Source organism: Haemaphysalis longicornis, unplaced genomic scaffold (genome assembly GCF_048455015.1).
Source record: "Haemaphysalis longicornis isolate Haplotype H1 unplaced genomic scaffold, Haemaphysalis longicornis Haplotype H1 scaffold_2, whole genome shotgun sequence".
NCBI lineage: Eukaryota > Metazoa > Arthropoda > Arachnida > Ixodida > Ixodidae > Haemaphysalis > Haemaphysalis longicornis.
In genome coordinates, this window is record NW_027526295.1 from 217,893,320 (window position 1) to 217,914,674 (window position 21,355).

At 43.7% G+C, this 21,355-nt stretch overlaps 1 protein-coding gene across 13 annotated transcripts in view; it reads right to left on the reverse strand.

The window, feature by feature from the left end:
• LOC144169907 (uncharacterized) overlaps window positions 1-21,355 on the reverse strand; it is a 179,404-nt gene that overhangs the window by 72,484 nt on the left and 85,565 nt on the right. The window contains exons 5-6 of one of the 13 annotated variants that reach the window (XR_013322540.1): window positions 3,179-3,335; window positions 587-2,352 (exon numbers count right to left, since the gene is read on the reverse strand). The exons of 9 other annotated variants lie outside the window; for them this stretch is intronic. Coding sequence is in view for 2 of the 4 variants with exons in the window: in XM_077699344.1 (XP_077555470.1) it covers window positions 10,720-11,021 (302 nt within the window). In the remaining 2 variants the exon portion in view is untranslated. Of the gene's footprint in view, window positions 1-586; window positions 2,356-3,178; window positions 3,336-4,777; window positions 11,022-19,934; window positions 20,174-21,355 lie in introns of those variants that run through there. 3 more of the 13 variants (XR_013322539.1, XM_077699344.1, XM_077699354.1) reach the window with 3 other exon arrangements.

A 21,355-nucleotide genomic window follows, 5' to 3' on the forward strand; every position in this document is an offset into this window, starting at 1 on the left:
GGGGGAGCGGGCGGGGGGGGGCAACAACAGAATGGGTAACTTTACACACATTTTTTATTTACTTACAAGATAGCAAGAAATGAACTGGTTCTTCGCCCAAACTACCAACAAAGTACACCACTTAAATGTTCGACATTGCTAATGCCGCCCTTTTCAGAAAGTCCTGGAAATAGTATACTGCAAGCGCAATACAAAACAGCAGGAACTGAACTGTTTTGTTGTTTCGTCTAAACTAACAAGCTACACCACTGGAGACTTGCTAAACCTTCAGAATGGCCGTGCTCGTGCGTAAATGAAAGTTGCGGCGGCGCTGCATTTCTATAAACAGTAAACTAACAATGGGACGAACAGGTTCACCGTCTGCGCATGGCCGACTACACTTTTTAAGCACTTCACTGATAACAATGCCAAATGGTGTCGGGTTGGATTGTCAGGTATACCTCCGGCGCATTGTGGCCATGCTGGGAAAAGGATTAAGCCGAAAACGGGTGCATTTTCGGGAGATTTTTGTTTCGGTCGTACAATCGTACAAAACCATGAAAATTCGGGAGTCTCGCGGAAAATTCGGGAAACCTGGCAGGTATGCCTCTGTCTAATGTTAACCAAAATCTATGAAAACACCTTACAGGCAATGCTTGCATTCACATCTGCTGGAGAGCATCTTTGTACACACACGTTGAAAATGATGCGAGTATTTATACATGATTAAAGCTGCGTGAAAATTTAACACTTCGAATCTCAATACAGAGTACCCCTGAGGTTGGTGCAGAACAATGAGGCTATCAGGAAAGAAATTACGTCGTACAAAAGGCAGTGAGGTGCAAAAAGATCCCCAAATAAAAGGCAAAGCTTCTCGTAAACAACCCACTGCTCTCCCAAACTGAAGAACTATTCTTCCAGTCACAAGTAAGCTGGGAAAAATGACAATCACTCAACGCTGGATGCCCAGGACATTTTAACATTGAGATACGCAAAAATCACACAAGCATGCACAACAAAACCATGCTGAGCAAATAAGGCCACCGGGTACCACAAAAAAAAAAAAAAAGGACTTATTAATGCAGCTTCAAATATAAGTACACCTCTTGCTTTTCCTTCTTTTAAAGCTGCACTGCAACTCAAACTCAGTAACTGTGGAAAAAAAAATAAAAACAGTGCTGGAAGAGCATGTTTTGCGTGAAATGCCAAGACCCGAAATCAGAATTAAACGAACTGACTTATTGATAAACTGAACGACTCTTGTTTCAATATAAAGCTGGCCCATGGCCATGTTATGCTGAGGTAAATTTTCCTATTCGTTGTCACCAAATTCATGGGGTGGGGGGCCTATAACATGTCTTGCTTCTGATATCAAATTTCTGTGACTCGGTGCTTATCCATGCAGTGTATGGAAGCAGAGGCTCTAGTAAGCCACAGGGAGCAAATGACACTAGTTTCTCATTCCCTACATGAAATTTTATTGGAAAGTAGCTTGTCAGGTCATTCCCAGCTTTTTTCCATGCAATTAGTTTCGTTGCTGAAAGAAAAGCTCAACTGTGTTCATGACATAGAGCAAGAAAAAATAATCCTGCAAATATTCAGCCCCTGAACATGCAATAATTTAATTCCGACCGACAGCAGCGCAGAAAAGAAGCTGAGTGAGGGGCACTGAAAAGCATTCTCACAAGGCGGCTTACAAACAAGTGTTCCAACAAGAAGACAAAATTACGTCAACGAAACATATCAGTGCAGTTGGCCTTCGAAATGCCAGCTACTTGAAACTCCCACCAAAAAAAAAAAAAAAACACACAACCCAACAGCTCACTAGCGAGGCTCGATGACTTGGCTGAAATTTATGCCTCAAGAAAGACATCTGAACTCTGCTGCAAACTGAATATACCTCACACATGACATAGGAGCATTTCATAGACCATGCAAGAGGAAACAAACTACAATCCATCTAAAGGAGTAAATAAATAAAAACTGTGGCAGCGAGTCATGCTAGCTGATGGAAGCTCTTAAAAATGGTAGTAATAATGCACCATCAAACAAAGTGTGAAGAAACAGCGAGAAAGCAGAGGTGGGGACATGCACAGCAGCAGCAGCAGCGGCCTCTCCTCAGCTCAGCTGGGAGGCAGGCGGAGGCGGGAGTAGCCGAAGCGGCTCACGCGGTGCCGCGTCTGGGGCGAGCCGTGTGTGATGCGCAGGTGGGTGGTGAGGTCGCTGGGCCAGGCAAACTCCTTGGTGCAGAGGTGGCAGGCGTGCTTGACCCGGAACGGCCGGTGCATCTCCATGTGCCGGTTGAGGCTGCCGCGCGTCGCAAACGCCCGGTTGCACGTGCGGCAGAAGGGACCCGGGGCCCCTCTTCTGCTGCTGCTGCACGGGGGAGGGAGGGAGAGGGACACACGCACACATGGCATCACTAGGGCTCAATGTACAGCGACCAACAGCCCTTAATCCTGACAGTACCCAAAGTTATGATCAAAGACTCTTTTTATGTCAATCACTTGAGTGCATTCGTAAACAACCGGGAAACTACACATGCAGGCGGCAGAAAATAGGTGCCGAATTGTTAAAAATGTTCCTCTGACAATTGCATCAAAGATTTCAACAAGTTGCACGCAATTCGTTCAATCACAACAGGCCCCACAAAGTTTTTACTTGCAACACCAGCAAAGACAGTTACAAAATATGTGATTATGCCGACAGTAGCATAACATATTAGAGAAGCCAAAACTTAAGTGAGTGTAGCCCGAGACCAAGCCACTCTAACGTTTGCAGCCCCATGCAAAGCAAGCCTTTGGTCCGTCCCTTTAGCTCACCAATGGTTGAAAGCACACTAGCACATGTGCAGCATAGTGGGCCTTGAACGACAGATATAGCAGAAGCTAAAAACCTTGTGCAACACAAGCTCTCTGCACCCTCACATGTGCACCCAGCACTTGTTGCAAAGAAGGCTCACGGTGGCTTCTGTGTGCAAGTCTATTTGGCATCGATGGGAGCTTATGTCTCAATCACAAAGAAACTAAAGACGCTATGCACACAGAAGCACTCGCTACCTCGCACCGGTGCAACACCATTACGAATTCTAGTGACTGGAGGCCATGGGGGATTTACAGTAACTTTGTGCGATTCAGGCCAAGTCCATTTTCCTTTTAAGAGCAACATTCCTCCAACCACAGCGGAGAAACACACACACCTTGTAGATGTGCCTGGGCTTGGAAAGTTGTCCACTGTGTTTCGGTACGCCGGCTGCTCGGTTGCTGGTGCCTGATTCTCCGGCTGCACAACCCCCCACAAGAGATAGACATCCGAAGACTGCGAGGCACTGCCCGCTCGTGCACTCTTAGGGTTACCTGCGGGCAAGAAGATTGACACAGTCACCAACCCTGGCTGACCTGCCTGCCCCCGCATTGCTTGACAATTGCCCATAGCAATGTGCTTCACCTCATAGGCATGTACAACGGTTGGAGCAGGAGGCCATAGCGATGCTTGTACCGTTAAGAGAGGTTTTAGAACTCTGGAATATTCGAGGAAGTACCACGTTGCGAACAAGCACTACTCCACTGTTTGGCCTCCCCTTATCCAAGCCCTTGAGCACGTCTATATTACAACTGTATTTGCGAATACAGAAATGCGATAAGTGTAGCACTTTGTGACATTAAAAAATATATTCAATTCAAGTGGTCTCTTCAGATGTGCTGCTTGGGTGCATCTGATACATATTATGTTCTGTACATTTCAGCATGTAACAAGCAAGCTTCTTTACTACAAAACAGCGAAATGTTCCTCATTTCACAACTTTTACTCCACAGTAGTAAACTCTATTGAATTGCAATAAAACAGGAAGCCTCACAAATGCTGTTACACTCTTCCAGCATACACAAAAAAAAGAGCTCTTTCCACAAAACAAACAAAAAAAAAACGGGAGAAAGATTGCCTCATCTTAAGGTCCTGGCAGGGACGATGAGTGGAAAGAATCTGGCACCAGTAAGTAAGCTTTAAGAGTATAATAAAAAGACACCCCAATAAGTTGCAAAGTTGGCAACATGTCAAAGTGTTTCAAATTGACACAAGCCTCGACGGCTTTGCCAAACCCCTTGGCGACACCACGGCTAGTTTCTTGCTCCCGAAAACTTAAACTATAATGTAATACTGCTGCAGAAAAATACAGAAAAAAAAAAGAACATCAACTCCCATGATCAAACAGGCACTGTTCATTACAAGAGCAAACCAATCATTGTTCATAAATTTGTTGCTTGAACCCATTAGGAAGGCCGAATTTCCTCGAAAAGGCACTGCGAGCATTACAAAGTCACATTTGCCTCCTTGCTTACTCTTACAATTTTTCATCAGGGTACAGCGAATGCAGCATGACAAGATGAAGCGAACATATATTTGCAGAGGTCTGAATGTCACGTTCCTAACAATTATTTTTTCAAGTAACAAAGATAGGTAATTCAAAGCATAAGCATTTTTTCAAGGGCTTATATCACAAGGCTGTGAAGGCAAAAAAGTTCGCTCCACTGGAGAAACATGTCTTCGGCAAGTGCAGTTACGCAATAGTATAAGTGTAGTATAAAACAGTATAAAATATTGTAAAACAAAAAATTAAATAAGGCTAAATAATGCACCAGCCGTTCGCGCTAAGTTCTCATTGCACCATGCATCGACACTCACTTCAAACAAAAATAAACACATCATGAACAAAGTTATAAAAAATACAGACAAATTAAAAAAAAGGGGGGTACCTTTCAGGACCATTCCCCACATGCTACAAAGCAGTCAAGTACACGAATTTAGACTGGAACAGCTGCCTTTATTCACTAAGAAAGACATTACAAGTCACAATCCCTACCAAGAACATACGCCACCCTTACGGAGAAGCACACACCCCATAAACTAACACGAAAGTTAAGAGATGCATGTCGACAACATGAAAGCAAGGACACAAAGTAAAGAATATCCTCAACCCCAGTAGCAAGATGGGTCAAGCCACTACACTAACAGTTTCCTCTACTTATCGTATTGAGGACAACACGCCCAAGTATGTTTCAGTGTAAGTAGGTATATGATGCTATAATTGTGCATAGGTACAGAGGTGGCGATACAAACAGCAACGCTAAAGAGTACATGCCCTCCACGACACAGCTACATGTGCAAAGTGAAATACGAGTATAATGGGGCCAAAAAACTACGCAAACTATTCAAACTAAATAACGAGTACAGCGCAATGCAAAAACATTTGCAAAACAGACAGTGTAGCGTACAGCCTAAAAGTGTGATTACAATATAATAAAAATTAAGGACAAAAAGTAAGTATATGTTTAGAACAAAAAAGTAAAACAAAAAGCTTTGGGTATACTAGCATCTGTTCAGCAGTTTGCTGAAACAGCAATACATTGCCCTGATAGTAGGTAGCTTGTCGTCCAGTGGCCATTCTTTTATGCGAATGACGCATAATCTGGACATCAGCGTTTAAAAAGACACAGTTATGCATAGTAAAATACGACCATTCATATTACAAGACTCGTTTAAAACGGTTGATCATGCTAAACGATCAAAACACAGGTTCGGTTATCTGGGTAGCTGAGCTTAGCTAGCGCAACACATGGTAGGTAAATAACACCAGCTGAGAATGCTTGTTTCAGCTTGAGAAAAAAAAAACTTATTAGAACTAACAACGCCAGTTGCCATTTGGTCAGTAATGCCAGCAAGAGCTTCCACTAACTCTTTCCCACCAAAGAAAAGCCCTTAAAAAGTTAAAAAACAAGTCTGGCCTCCGAAGGCCATTCCAAGGTTCCCTTCTGTCTGAAACGTAAAATTTTAAAGGTGAATCAGCAGCTTTGTGCCACCTAGGTAATCTCAAATACTTTGAAGTGCAGGAACTTCCCCTGCCAAGAATGGCCCAAGCCATATATGTAAAGAGTAATAGTCTACACTGTGTGCATAGCATAAGTTTAGGAACTAAGGGCGCTAAAATTCCGTGCGAGCTATAAAAAAAAAATTGCGTACAGGCAGAGTTGAGAAATCCAACCTGTACTTGCATTAGACTACTTGATCACCAGGTGCGTACAACAGCTTTCTGTAAATGAGCAAACTGGAACGAACTTTTGGTCGCTAAGGGAGTGTGTCGGCCGACAGCGAGGATTATACCATTCGGCCTTACGACTGACAACTTGGTAGGTCGGCAAACTTGCACAGCGAGTGAAATCCTCTGTACCGAGCTAATGTGGCTGCAAGTCAGGCCCTGTGTGCCTGCCTATGCGCCGGCACAAGAAGGCATTGTATGTTGCTGAAGCTTAGGGTGCATACGCTTGTGAGGCCACTGCCATGAGCAGCCATTCTAGTCTACGTTGTACATCACAGTTTGTAGGAACATTAGTCGCACGAAGGAACATTTGGAGTGGCTGTGACCTCAACAGAGCTAAGATCCAAGTGTGTGAGAACAGCCTGTTGCCAGAAGGGAGCATTGCGAGAAAAGAGCGTCTCAATCGTGACAGCATGCTTCAAAAGTAAACACGAAACTGAAAAAAAAAAAATGCAGTCTGTGCAGCAAGTTAAGCTGTGATGGACTCATGGATGTAGGCATCGCCACACAATGATAAAAATGGCACAGGCCTTGTGCCTGGCCAGTCGCAAGGCTACCTGTTCAACACCCACTAACCATGTGTAACGCGAATGGAATGTTCTAAAAACTGGTAGGCAGCTGCATTTGAGCCAATAGATGCAAAAGCTGCCCTCTGAAACGCTAGTTTCCGTGAAGGTACAAGGTGCAGCATTTCACAATGCATTTTCCAAGTTCTGTCCGTGAGTTGAGTTGAAAAGCCTACACTTGTATGCAGGAAGTGAAATGTACTGCCAAAAAAACTATCGCAAATGGCCTTGTCGGAAATGCCATTTTACTGTATAACAATTGCATTAGATGATGATTAAACTGTTTCAAAAGGGACATTACCTTTAGCTTTCTGGTCACACTAGGCTAACCGATTGCTTGCTCTTCAATGAGACAACTGTGTACACTTAAAAAGACATCATCAAAAAATGCCCCCATGACAAAGCCTAACAACGTCCCCAAACTAGTACAATGGGCTAAAAATTTAAGCCTCGCCATGTCCTCAAAATAAAATAATGGAGTAAAATAAAAGCCTAATTATTCCTCAAACTAAAATAACGAAATAAAAATAAGCAGATCCCTTTCTTTTCTTTGTACTGCACATTTCTCACATTAAAAGCTAGGAATAACACCAAGCAGGGTTAAAAAAAAAAGAAAAACAAGCTTCAAAGCCACAGTGAGTAGCCCTTTGACATTTTAACAGTAATAAATAGTGTGATGTTGATAGATCACAAGGGGACCATAAAAATTTGAACGTAACGAAAGAAATAAATATTAAACGACAGAAAGTGCAAAAAAATAAAGCCCATTGTGAGGGCGAACCATCTTGAGGCAAGTGTTCACACTTGCTGAACCCACATCAAGTTAAGTAGAGCTGATGAAAACCAAGCACAGCAAAAAAAGAAAGAACTATGTGGGGACCACATGCGTCCCCATGCCCACTTTGCATACATCCTCAGGGTCAGTCGCCCCGCACTTCTAGAAGGTCCTGCCACCTTAACAGCAACCACCAGTCATAGTTGTACACTTTGCAGCCAACAAAGCATTTTGTTCATCTCGGACCACAAACTCATATAGAATCCAGGAACGGTGTTGCAAATTACCTAGCTGGAATTTAAGCTTTCTGTATCAATCTGAACTCTACAAAGAAAAAAAAGGAAGAGACTAACATCAACTGTCCCAAAGGATTCTTCTAAGCACTAAATTGGAAAGGGACTTTCACACCGTGGAATTTAACCTCAATTTCAAGAATGTTTGAGGGAGGTGTTCTTGTTTCTATGGGCTTTGTCACATCTAATTGACTGCATTTGCACACGAGTCTTACAAACAATGGCTATTGGCTCTCAAGTGAAACAACCCATCCATATTACCGAAGAACTTCTTATAAGATTATTCACAAATAAAATTGTCCAAAACGAGATTCAAGTTTAGCCTCACACTTGCATGTTAGGCGAGTAATAAAAACACACCAAAACAAACAAAATACAGCGCGGTCACGCTCTACATGTGTACAATGTAAACACACACTAACAGAGCAAGTCATTCCCGGCACCAAACAATGAGATGCCCACAAATAAATGCGTCGGTCAAAGAACCAAAGAACGTCCTACTCCAATGAAAATTTAAAAAAATGCCAAAAGGCTGGTCAGGACACCGAACAATTCAAGGCAAATCTACACAGCTGCCAAACTTTGCAAGGTGATGAAAAATAAAAATAAATGCAAAAATGCAACACACATGTTCATTTGCGCGTACAAGAAGACGAGCAGGCGTAATTGGGTACAAGCTACAAGTGCTCCAAACTATCCTCAAAGAAAGGCTTCCAGAAATTAGCCAGAGATCTTGCAACGCCCACAATGGTGTCTTAGAGAACCAGTGGCTTTTACATACCTTTGTGTCACCATACGGAGAAACTGATTTCTACATGCTGAAGGGTCTAGTCAGACACACCACTTGGTCTCATTTCATACAGAATTCAGCAAAGTTCTGCTCTGACAAGTTTCCTCTATTGCTGTTGATGTGCCCTTTTACAGCTGCCTCCACCACCTTAGCAGTTATCTTAAAACGGTTCCACTGGTTTCCCGAAAAGCAGCACGCATACACAAAGAGTTTGGGGATTTCAGTTGAAACATAAATAACTCAGATTTATAGCAGATCAACTGGCATTAGGTTTCAATTGAAAAAAAGAAATACTCGAGGGTATGCAGTATGCATGGCTATCGAGCTGAAATTAATAAAAAAATTGGCATGTTCACTGTAATCGAATTCCTACACCTAGCATGTACCTCCTTTTTAGCTGCCTTGAGTGTAACCCAGCCAGGCTGGTTTTTTTCTCTTTCTTTTTCTTCTTTCGATTAAGCTGGTAGTCGTGGCCAGCAGGTGTGAATTTGCCCTTGGAAGCACTTGTTAATTCCTCGGCACTAGGCATTAATTTATTAGCTCACATGAAAGTTTTGGGCTGTTATTCTAAAAATTGAAAATTGTAAAGAAAAAGAAAACAAAACAGCACCAGCAATCCTAAACGAACAACCTACTCTCACTGCTCTAGGTCAGACATGACAGCAACTTTGCTTGCTTCAGCAATGCACGACTAACTCGAGCGATGTCAGGCAATGTCAAGAATGGCAAGGACAGCAAATGGCAAGCACCCACCTCCTTGACAAGGGGACCAATTAGCCCAGCCACCCATTTCCTTGTCATCAAGTAAGTGTGACGGCAATGTGCAGCAAGCGCACTGGCACCAGCTTTGCTTTGCAGCCCTGACAGACATCCATTTAGCGGTTCATCAGACACCACGTAACCGCGCAGTAATGCAACAAGTGCACAGCATATCAATTTCATGCCAAAACAAACATAACACCCGAATGCATGAACTTTCGTGTCCATGGGCATTCATTACAGTTAAGTAAAACAACTGCAGTATTGTTGACTTCTCACCTAAAATTACAGGCTTTCTTGGTTCTAAGGTTAGGTAAAAAGATTGTCACTATCTGCCTCTTTCAGTCCTTTGGTGCACCTATGCTTTTCCTTTTTTTAGCCTTCTGAATGCTCCAAGCTTGATTTTACAGCAGTTTCCGCACGAGTCTTGTTGTCAAAATTAAGGCGTAACAACTGACGCTCAATACATTTTAAAATAAAATGGACAGTAATAGTTTACCTAAATACATGTTTCTCAAAAACGCAAAACTCTATAAGCAAGGAGTATACTAAAAAGCAAGATGAAATTGGGCATTGGAAGGTATTACATGAAAATTTTAGTTGAGCATTTTGATGTACTACTTAGTCCCGCCGAAAGAAATGGATCGAAATATTTTACTATTTTATTCTGCGATTTCTAGAAAAGCGAGGAGAAGATTTTCAGGTGAGGGACCGTAGAAGTAACAACTGCACCATGAAAAAGACGAAGTTTTTATGATGGGGTTTTTACTCGTACGTTTAAAAACATTACGCCTGCAAGATTCATGATGAGCCCAAACAATGAGGCCACAAGCAGTGACAACAAATAATGAACTCGATTCTACATGAAAAATCTAAACAACAGCTACGATCATTATTAATGAGGCCAAATGACGGAAATTCATTCTGCTTCCACAATAAACGAAAGAAAGACAACAACACAGCATTCCATAGGCCAGATTTTAAGCAACCATCTTGTGACCTCAACTGCACAACTGTACAGTTTTGTGACCCTTACCTCCAGGATGCACGTCCTGCTTAGTGACTTCTTTTGTGATCTCAACCGCAAAACTGCTCCACTTCAAATCTCCATCTCCAACATGCAAGTCGCTCTAAGCAATGAAGCGCCGAAGGAGGTTTACTTTCTGGACATTGCGTGCAATTTAGGAAATGCTTTCAACTTCGAGCACAGTGTTGCTCAAGCTAGCCAAACAAACATATTCAGCCGAGCATGAAACCGAGGAAGGAATAAACCTTGCTCCAGTTTTGCGACAACCCCCGGGGTTGTGTGGTGATCCGCTGCGCCAAGCTTCCACAGGCACGCCCAGCACAGCAGGAGAGCATAGACTGCAGGTCACTCACAGTTTGGGGGCCACACCACCATCGAAAGGAAAGGATGGGAAGGAGGAGGAGTCTCTCTCTGTCGCTGCTCCTGCTCCTGCCGTTCCTCACTCCTGCGCTCCTTCTGCCCCGCCCTTGTTCTGCTGGGGCCGGTGGACGTTCTGGATGTGCTGGCCCTGGTACCATTTGGTCGTAAACGACTTGCCGCAGTACTCGCAAGGGAACCGCCGGTGCGACCGGTGCTGGTAGTACTGGTGCTGGCGCCACGAGCTCACGTTCTTGAAGAACTTGGCGCACGGGTCGCAGCGGTAGTTGCCCTCCGCACTCCCGCGGAAGTGGTTGTACAGCCGAACCGACGAGAAGTGCCAGCGGCCCAGACCTCCGCCGTCCCCAGCGTGGGGGCCTCCGCCTGCAGCAGCAGCACCAGCACAGCACCAGGGGGGGAGAGGGGGGAGAGACGGGGGAGGAGGGGAGAGAAAAATCTCAAGAGCGGAGCACGGCAGAGTGCAGTGTTGCTGTTCCCCCACCCCCAAAAACCCACCCACTACGAGCGGATCCAATCGCCATTGACACAACTGTTGCCGATTCATGGTCACTCGCACCAACTGTTCGGTCCCGCTAGCAGATTGCATGAATCACATTATTAACCCCAACTGTGGTGCAGCAGACTTTGCATTTTAATAGACAAACAATACCCTTAGAATGACAAAGAAATAAATACACCCATGTGATGGTATTGACCCTGAAATGCGTCATGAAGGATATACGAACGATGAGAGTTAGGAGGCCAAGCGAAGTAAGGCTAATTCAAGACTGCTTTCTGTTGCAACAGTTTAATTGTTAAGCACAAGTAAATTGTCTTTAAAGCACAGTGGGTAACTATGAATTACTACACAACTATGCACAGGTATTAGAAGAAATCCCATTTACAAACTTGGCAAGCTTTGGTTGGACCAAACCCTGACTACAGTTGTGTGCTGCCTGCTTCGAGACATGACGGACTAAAAAAATGCTTTTTCTGCCTCCCCTTGAGAGTTTGGCTGGAAAATCGTGAAACGCCAAATTTGTGAAACCTTATGCAGAGACTCTCACTCACAACACAGTAAAACAGCAGCCATCTAGGTTCAACGAAAAGGTGAAAGAACGCAAACGCAACTGCAAGATTAAGTGCAAGCCCTGACCGCAAATGAAGTATAGTACCAAGCTCTGCTAATAACCAAACTGTAGAGTACATAAAAGAAATGCCCTTTTTCAAAAGTCATGCACAACACTAAGTAAAGAAATGGTGCACACGGCTATATCTGAAAGTGAAAGCAAAGCACTTTGTCAACACGAAAAATGAAGTGTATGTGGAAATCATTCCTTTGCTGGTCAACGACGACACCAAGCAGCTTTGTACTTCAGACACATATGGGGGCCGTGTGCCACTATTTAGCTGTACAATGTCCCTGCATCCAGACGGGACAATTTCTTTCACACAATAACACAAGCACTGCAAATTTTGGGGTGTGTTCTAAACTCAAGATCTTTATTCTTAGCTGCAAGACATCTGCTAAGAAATTGCACAAGTGAAATATGAGCAGGAAAAAATTTAAAAAATCACTGGAGCATAGGGCTTTGGCCCAGCACTTCATGTAACTACACTACATTGAACATTCTTAAAAATGAAGAGGTCATGCAGCAAAGGTGAAAGGAACACACAATTTATCAGTTCGACGCCTTAGGTTTCCGAAGGACTGAACATAGATCAAACCACTTTGTTTAACGTGGCAACTAAAAATGCAGTAGAGCATGGTTTCTCAAAGTGGGTTCCGCGGAACCTAGGGGTTCCGCAGGCCCCTCCTCAGGGTTCCGCGAGCCACTGATAAATTTTCCCTGGTTCCGCAGTCGCAAAGTCTTATATGGTGAACTTGAGGTGCGATCGATCTAAGGAACCTCCATTACTCACGCCCGAGTGTCAGTAAGCACATCTCGGCGCATAACAGAAACGCGCGAGCTGCGCAATAAATCTCGCCAGCAGCTTGTAGCAAGCCAGACTCCGAAAACGGGCCACGTGGTTAAACTATTGCACTTGAATCTCGGCCTTATATTACCCCCATGCGCATTTCTCCTGTTTGGAGATAGGTGCCGCTAGCGTACGCATTCGCGTAAAGTCGACGGGAAAGAAACGATACCCTTGCTTGCTTTTGAATTTATTGCACGTTAATGTAGCATGAACGGAATGAAAAATGGCGGGAAGGGGGGGGGGTTCCTTGGCACTTAACGGTACTTAGCAGGGTTCCCTGGGACCAACATGCTTGAGAACCCCTGCAGTAGAGTGTTAAAAATGATACCGCATCTTAGTGTAAGGGAATATGTGAGTTTCAGCCTGCTCGGTTCAAGTCCCTCATTAAAATAGCACTGATTATAGAACAATGACACAAAGAGCATGCGCCAGACCATCCAATTGGCAACAAGGTTCCCTTCCAGCCACATTTGGCAAATGTGCGCTATCGTCAGTCTAAACATAAAATACTCACAAAAATGGTCTAAAATTGCAAATAATGGTACACCACTCTACAGGGCTCCAAAACAAGCTGCAAATAAGCAAATCACCCAAGGAAAAAAAATCCCTCATTTGTCAGCGGGAGCACCCAGAGCATGCTCTCAAAACTGACAGAGCTTTATATATAAACCACGGGTCACACAATGCAAGCCACACTGAAAGTCCCAAAAAAGCTAAGGACGATGGTTTTCTAGTCACAATCTATGAAAATTCAATGGTGTTAGCAAACATCTCCAGCTGAGCTGCCCCAATTTCCTGCACTGCTGTGCGTTTAGTAAGAAATGTGCTTTTCTTGGCACACTTTTTTCGCTACTGCTAGAAGCAAAAGACCAAAGCCCTAAATCAGCACCAACCTAATGTGTTGACCAAGCAAAATTACAGAAATCCTTGAAGAGGCAACTTCAGTACTTACCCTAAGTTTTAAAGTTTTGCCAGTACAGTAAGCTAACCCCACAACGTTACAAACATGAAAGCTGATGAAGCTCAAATGGCTGTGAAGGCAACAGAAGACAGTGAGGAGAAAAAAAAAGCACTTCCATATTTCCCTTCAGCTAGGTATGCACCACCAGTCATATGCAACAGACTACATATGTACAATCAATGCCATAATGTGGTGTTGAAGGCGCATTCAACAAAGTTAAGCTACTTTGGTGTTCTTATTGGCTGCAACGTTTGCAGACAAATGTACGTCTCTCCAGATTGTGCACAATACAAATGAACGTAGTGCATTTGTGCGTTATGTAACAGCCCCTGTGCACTAAATAAAAAAAAAAGTTGCATGTCTTTGAAAAACCCCAGTATGCCTTTTCACCCACGTCATTGGTCCCACACTTAAAAACACTATGAAACACTGCCTTTTACATCATAAAAAAGATATGAAGCGAAAAGCAGCAACCCAGGCAACCACAAACCCCACCCACAAACTAAGAACACAAGTATTTACAATTGTGCAACGGATCACAAAAAAGCTTACAACACGGTCTGTTCACTGTTTGTTTGGTACTGTACACACAGACACGCACTCAAGCATGCACAGAAAAAAGGGAACACAGTTGTTTCCAACAAGTAAAAATGGTAATCTCTGTATGCATTAAAACACTTCCACGTTTTTATCACTGCCAGCTTGAAAATAAAAACACTGTAATTGAGCTCCTTCTTTTCCCGAGTACCTAGAGTTCACAAGTCCCACTAAGAATTTGCCCAGTGAACAATTTCTGCCAAATGTCGACGCAACAGGCCCGACAACACCAACATGCCCCGCTCTTTAAGAGGGAATTCAAAGCTCCTCAAACAGTCACTGGAACATTCCGAAAAACGAAGGTTTGAACTGGGGCTAGTTGGAGGCGTTGCATTGTGACGAAAGACAGCGCGCAGATGAGGACGAATCAAAGAAATTCACATGGAAGAACACCGACTAACAATGAAGACATTATTATTTCGCCAGGCAACATGAGGGGAAAAATGGAGCGACCTCAGTTTTGAAAACATGCAAACAAAAAACAAACATTGGTGAACGAGGCTAGTGGGTGCAGCCACAGAGCCAACATCCTAGGAATTCACAAGCCTAGATAGCCGAGTTGTTTTTGATAAAGGGCAACTGAAGCATGCTCGCACAGCATTTGTGAAGCATCTTTATCACCCATGCTTCAAACATCTTGCCTGCACATGTGTTGCGCGACGCTGCGGCTGAACCATGTTGCTTGTCTTATCAGTTACATCAGTGATGTCAGTTTTCAAAACTGATGTCACTCCATTTTTCTTTTTATATTTTCTGGAGCAATAAAAAAACATCTTAGTTGTTAATCACCACTCGCATTTGTAAATTCCTTTCCTACATGCTGTTGTTCGTCCTAATGCAACATTCCGAAAAATATTTCAGAAAAAATCATTTATAAGTAGGAATTTGTGCAGGCTGCAATTACAAATGACCGCTGCGAGCATATTTTTGCCAATGGAAAGCAATGGAAAGGCCTGACCTGTATACATCATTATGTTTAGCCCACGCACATTTGATTATATTATGCTGACCTATCAGGTTACCTTGCAATTACCTCTCCATACCTTCTTCCACAGATACAAACATACAACAAGGCTAGACAGGTTACACCATTACTTGTGGCCAACTTAGGTTGCAGAAAAATGCCGGCAGTGGAGTATTTCACACATGAAAGCAGTGAAGAAAAAAAAATCAACAAAAGATCCATTCGTGGATTGAACACGTGAGCACTTCCGCTATGCAGTGTTTTTTACACACCCCCTGCCCGCCACACCAACTGTGCTTAGAGTTCTAACCGTATCAGTCAGTGGTCATGTTTGCTAGCTTGGGCATCGGCAACCTGTCGCTCCTTCTGTTGTTGTTAACCAGTATCGGTGTTTCGTTGCTGCCTTTCCCATTTTATCCTCTCTTGCTGCTTACTCGGTCCTCCACTCGCTGAACATTCCATTTTACAACGAGTGCAAGCCGTGACGGGGTGCATCAAGACGCCGTTAGACATGCGTGTTGGGCGGAGGAGGAGGCAAGCTAAATTTTACTAGACATTTCCCTAGCAACTATCACTGTAAACACTGTGCCGCCACAGCCCCCGCTGCCGCCAACTCTCCTAACGTCCCCTCTTTCCACTCACACTCTATCGTCCTCTGCTTTTCTGTCGCTCTGTCAGCAGATTGACGGCAAAAAATTTTTCCAAAATGCCCCATTTATTGCTCACGCAATAATAAAGCAGTTCAGCTTTTCCTAATTTGGCTGTTCCCCATTCCTTGCATACCACGAAATTTGGCAGCCGCACATTTGGTTAAACTTCGTGAAATAAACAGTTTGCAAAGAATGAGACGTTTATAAAGACCGTAAAAGTAAGACGTCTTCCCTTATGTGTCTGCCTCACTTACTTAGCTTGTGACGAAACCCATTGAGCTTATTTTATTTACTGGTAATTCAAACTAATGTAAACCGAGTTGCCATTAACTCACCTATAACCGTACCTGTTTGTGTAATAATATTCATCCCTCTCTCTCCCCCCCACAAAACCAACAGCTTTCAGCACACGTCACAACACCTTTATGAGGGGTGAAATGCACTCCCAACAGCCCAAATGTTGTGCCTAACCTAGCCATAAAAACAGTCAATGATCTCATTTTGAGTTGAAAAATAAAAAAAGTCAAATGCAGCAACCTTGTTCACACAGCTTACAAGAATGAAAGAGGATGGTGTACTGTAGGATAGGTAACAAAAGACAGTAGACCTATGTAATAAGCCAGATTGATACATGTGTTGCGTCGATGACATTTTCCAATTCTATCTGCTTCGCTAATATCTGCCTCTGGCTGGTATGCTTGATGTGATCCGGTAGTTCTCTATGCCTTTTACCACTCTCACACACTAATAACAAATAGTAAACACAACGCGAGCATGTATATAGTATTTTGACTAATAATCTCATAGGCTCACAATGATGATGATGATATGATGAATAAAAAGATCATTCACCTGCATTTTGGGTTGATTACCCCAGCACTGATGTCAATTCTTATTCAAGATATTAAAATTCCAGTGTGAGGCTACTGATTTCACTTCCCTGATGTGAGCAACGTTAAAAAAAAATTTCCTTGAACCTCAAACCCCAGCAGAAAAAGCATGCTTGAAATGCTAGATATAATTGCCGTGTTGAGGTGCTATTCAGGTCAAGCAACTTTTTTCATAAAGCTGTTTAATTCCAAGCCAAAAATTCCATTCTATGCAGCAGTGGGTATCAGAGCAAACAACTCTTGAGCATACATGATTCTGATTTTTTTTTATCTGAAACATAACACCTTTTACGCTCCTTCTGCTTTTTTTGAATGACGAATGATTGCTTTGCCTGTTTAGAAATACATAATTAAAGCTGGCACTCCTCCCCTTCATTTCCCTTCTATTTTAACACAAAAGAGCCGATCAGCAAACTTACAAAGCGGCCTCCTCCAGCACTGAAACAGCAAGAGCGATGCTACTGCCCAGGAGAAGGTGTAGAAAATACCCACACAATTCCACAGCATGGTGATAAGTACCACTAACTTTTGCTGCTGGTTGTCATGTTCTGAGCGCGCGTGCATGCGCACACGCACGCACGCGTGGTCGGTACCACTATTTTTTTTACTTTTGCTGCTGGTTGTCATGTTCTGCATGCGTGTGCGTGCTTGCACACGCACGCACGCACACACACGTACACACATATATATTAGTAAAAAGGACGACAGCTCACATTGACCTGCATAAACCTTTTGACTGAACTTGCAGAAAAGCACAACACACTTGACTGAAATTGAAATGGGAACAATTACTGCCACCACTTTTAGTAAGGGAACCTGAAGATACATAGAAGCTAAAGCTCGTGTCTTAAAAAAACAGTCCCTGGCACACTCTTTTTTTTTTTTTCTTACGAAAAGTGCTTAGACAAGCTCTGACAATCTCAGTTCCCCCATCCCAATTTCATCATCATCATGTTTGTGTGCATTGCAGGGCAGAAGTCTCTCCCATGTTTCTCCAACTAGTCCTGCCTCGAGATGCCCTTTTGATTTCTTCATATTCGTCCTTAATCCTACTCGGAGCTTTCTGAGCGCAGCTCCTTAAACATTTCTTGTAGTTCTCCTCCCCATTCATTGAACAAGATAATGTCGTTCGCAACACTCAAGTTTCTCAAGTGTTCTCCGTTGACGTGCATCTCAGGCTTCTCCCATTCGAGCTTCACAAATACTCCCTTGACACAGGCTGCAACAATATTGGCCTCACTCCAATTCTTGCCTCACTCCCTTCCTGACAGAAAACTTTTCCCTCTTTTCTTGAAGGATTATACTGCCCGTGCACACCTTGTACTTGTCCTCCATAAGCACCATGCAAGTCTCCTCTATTCCCTGCTCTTTCAATGCTCTCAGTATCGCAGAGGCGACAACGGAATCAAACGCTTTTTCCTATCTATTAATGCAATGTTAAGGGGCTTGTTATACTCCACAAATTCCTCTGCTACCTGATTGATGACATGAATCTGATCAACCTGCTCCTGCTCGGTCGATAGAAATAAAGTCCAACTTGTTTTCGCACTTTAGTGTCCCTTTAAGAGTCCCTCCGCTGTGACGCCGAACAGGTGTTTTAAGTGGCACTAAATCCCAAGTTCAAATTAATAAAAAAATTAAAATCTAAGCAAACAAAAATGAGTTCAGAGAGCTGCCTGATTTAAATACCTTAAATATGGACATTAAATACCCAAGCTACCAGATTAGATTTATAGAGTGTGGGATTTATCACGCCGGAGCTACACCAGCGCTATGAGGCGCGACATAGTGAAGGGCTCCAGACTAATTTTGACCACCTGGGAGTCTTTAACGTGCGCTGAAATCTTGGAACATGGGCACTGCTACCAGATTCAACTGTCAAAGGTGTGCCACTCTGATTCAGTGCATTTTCTGTCTCTTCAGCACAAGAGGTTAAATGAAGAGGCTGCAGCCAGCTCAACTCTTATGAAAGCTTCGTGTGCACAATGCAGTTAATTTTTCTGCATAAAAAAAAAATATATAACGTCGCAGACAATAACACTGAGAAAATAAAAATCACAAGAGATTTCTCCAAAGGTTTTTCAAGAAATGAAATTTTCGTATTTTTTTTATGTTGGCTCAACCACGCAACAAGTATTTGCTGTGAGTGAGCAATGGTGTATTTCTTTCCTTTCATGTGATGTGGGTGCGTGTGGCTCGACTATCACTGTTTCATCACCTCACCTGCGCAACTGCCGCCGAGGACACCAACGTCCCCCAATGGGAAACTATCCCACCCGAAATGACTGTCATTTTCCAAATGCAATTAAAGCAATTCCAAATGAAGTGAGCGTAGCAAAATTTTGCATGGTTAAAGATTACTTTCAACAGAAAAGTGTGTGCACTTCGCTTCAATGTAGGTGCACAGGAACAAGAGTTGATGTTTTCTTTCTGCAACCACACGCTGCTCTGTAGACCCAACAAGGCAAACGTCGTTTTCAAGCTCAGATTAAAGCCACTTCTAATGTACCTAGCTTAATGAAATTTTGCATAATTATGAATCGTTGTTAGTGGCCGAACGAGTGCAGTTTGCCATCATGTATTGGCATTGTAATGGTGGTTAGGGCCATTTGCAACAACCGTGAGCTCCTCATTCAATCCTAACAGCTATCCTAACAGCTGAATCCAGCTTTAAAAAGACACTAAAAAAATCTGGCGAGTTTCACCAAAACAACTTCCACTTATGAAAGGACGCCCGTTTGAAGCCACTTACGCAACCCACGCGCATATTTAGGGTGAGGCAGCCTACAAGGGTGTTCCGTTGTGCATGCGGTGTTTTGAAGGGAAGAGAAATGGTAGAGGAAAATGATTCTGTAAAACGCAGTGAAGAAAAGCCGAAGCCACTCCTTGTACACTCCACCTCCTCCTCCTCCCCCCTTTTCCACACACGCACATCAATTTACACAGTTTCGGAGAGAAAGTGAATTTACACACCTCAGTTATGATGGTGCAATAGAATGATCGGCATGCCTTACAACTGAGGATAGGTTGATCCTATAAATGCGGTCCTGGTAAACAACACCATCGAACAAAATGTGCCAGTTCACAAAGCAAAGTGTTCCTTTGCCCTCCCTTTAGCCCTGTTCACAGACACAGTAACAGGCTGCCCACGTGCAGTTGAGATTGCCCAGCAAACCCCACAACACTCCGCATAGGGCCAGGAAAACACAAGAGCAAGCGAAAAACAGAGGAAGGTAGCTGAGCTTGCTTGGCAAGTCCGCCCGCGTCTCCTCAGAGGTTTGCGGCACCGAGTTCGTCGCACAGGGGGCTCCTCTCCCAGTGCTTGCGCAGGTCGTAGCGCTTCTTGTAGCAGCGGCCGCAGCCCTGGCACACGTGCATCTTGATGGCACGGTGCATGTAGTACAGGTGCACGCGCAGGGACTCGGTCGAGCAGAAGCGCTTGCCGCACGTGCTGCACTTGTACGGCTTGCTGGGCACCGCCACCCGCCAGGGACCTAGTGAGCGCACGGGGCGGGAGAGAGGGAGAGAGAAAGGGTCAAGAGGAGGGGCACACACCCTGTCAGGCTGCAGCTGTGCAGCTTCTTGTTTGCCCTTGCATATCCACGTAAGAAATGCTCAACAAAAAGTTGAGTTTAGTTGTGAAGGCAGAGCCTCCCCCTCAGAAGAGTAGGCAGGGGGGATGCAACCAACACACAGGAGGGCATCTCCCCTGCGTCACTCAATGGGCCTGCCTTTTAAAACGGGCTAGACAATTCAAGTGGAACCACCCACTCTTCTCCCTCCCCATGACAGATAATGGGACAAGCTTGACCATGACAAACTACAGAGACTTCGGAGGTACGCTGCGACACACGCTTAGTCAACAACACTGCGAAGAATCACTATTAGAGCTGCTTCTCATTAAGCCCATGACCTTCCTGCTCAGATCACCTGTCTGTTTGCCAAGGAAGCTCTCATTGAAGTTTTAAGCTCTATATTCTTGATTTAGGAGGGCCTGCACATCCTCGATTTATTTCTCAATTTCTTGGTTGCCCTCCCCTTGCTTCCTACAATACGATTTGTACACTCTTCAAAATAAGCATGCGGATACCAACTACTGATGCAATCTGTTTCAAGCAAGCAGTTCTTTTAATACCGCCTTTGTTCTGCAGTGAAGTGTCTCTATAAAATGTACACGAACATACTACTGGATGCTGTTTTTAATTAGGCATTCAGGTACCACAAAAGTGGGTTTAGGGCACATTTTGCTTTCCCTTCAACACAGAAATAAGTCAGCTCAGAAAACACCCACAAAAGTATGCACAAGGTCACATAAACAATGCCCCACTGGTTAGCTCGGCATTCTCACAGCATGAAAGCTTGAGAACTGTTGCCACTAGGTTGTTAGTATCCTCACACAGTCAAAGCACTTGTCATGATACAAGAAACATAAAAATTGTTCTTAAACATGGGCAAAGGGCTGTAATCATGGCTGCCAGAAACTAAAAAAAAAAAAAGATCCTATATGTAGTGCTTAATGCCAAAGTAAATTATAATTCTAATGGCAGCCAGGGAGATACAATATAATGCTTGAACGATCAATTCAGGTGTACCAGTCTGAGATGCTTAAATAACTTTTTGAGTTATTGCGAGGATATGGGCACTCAAGGACAGCCTTTCTCAGGTTCGTGTTCATT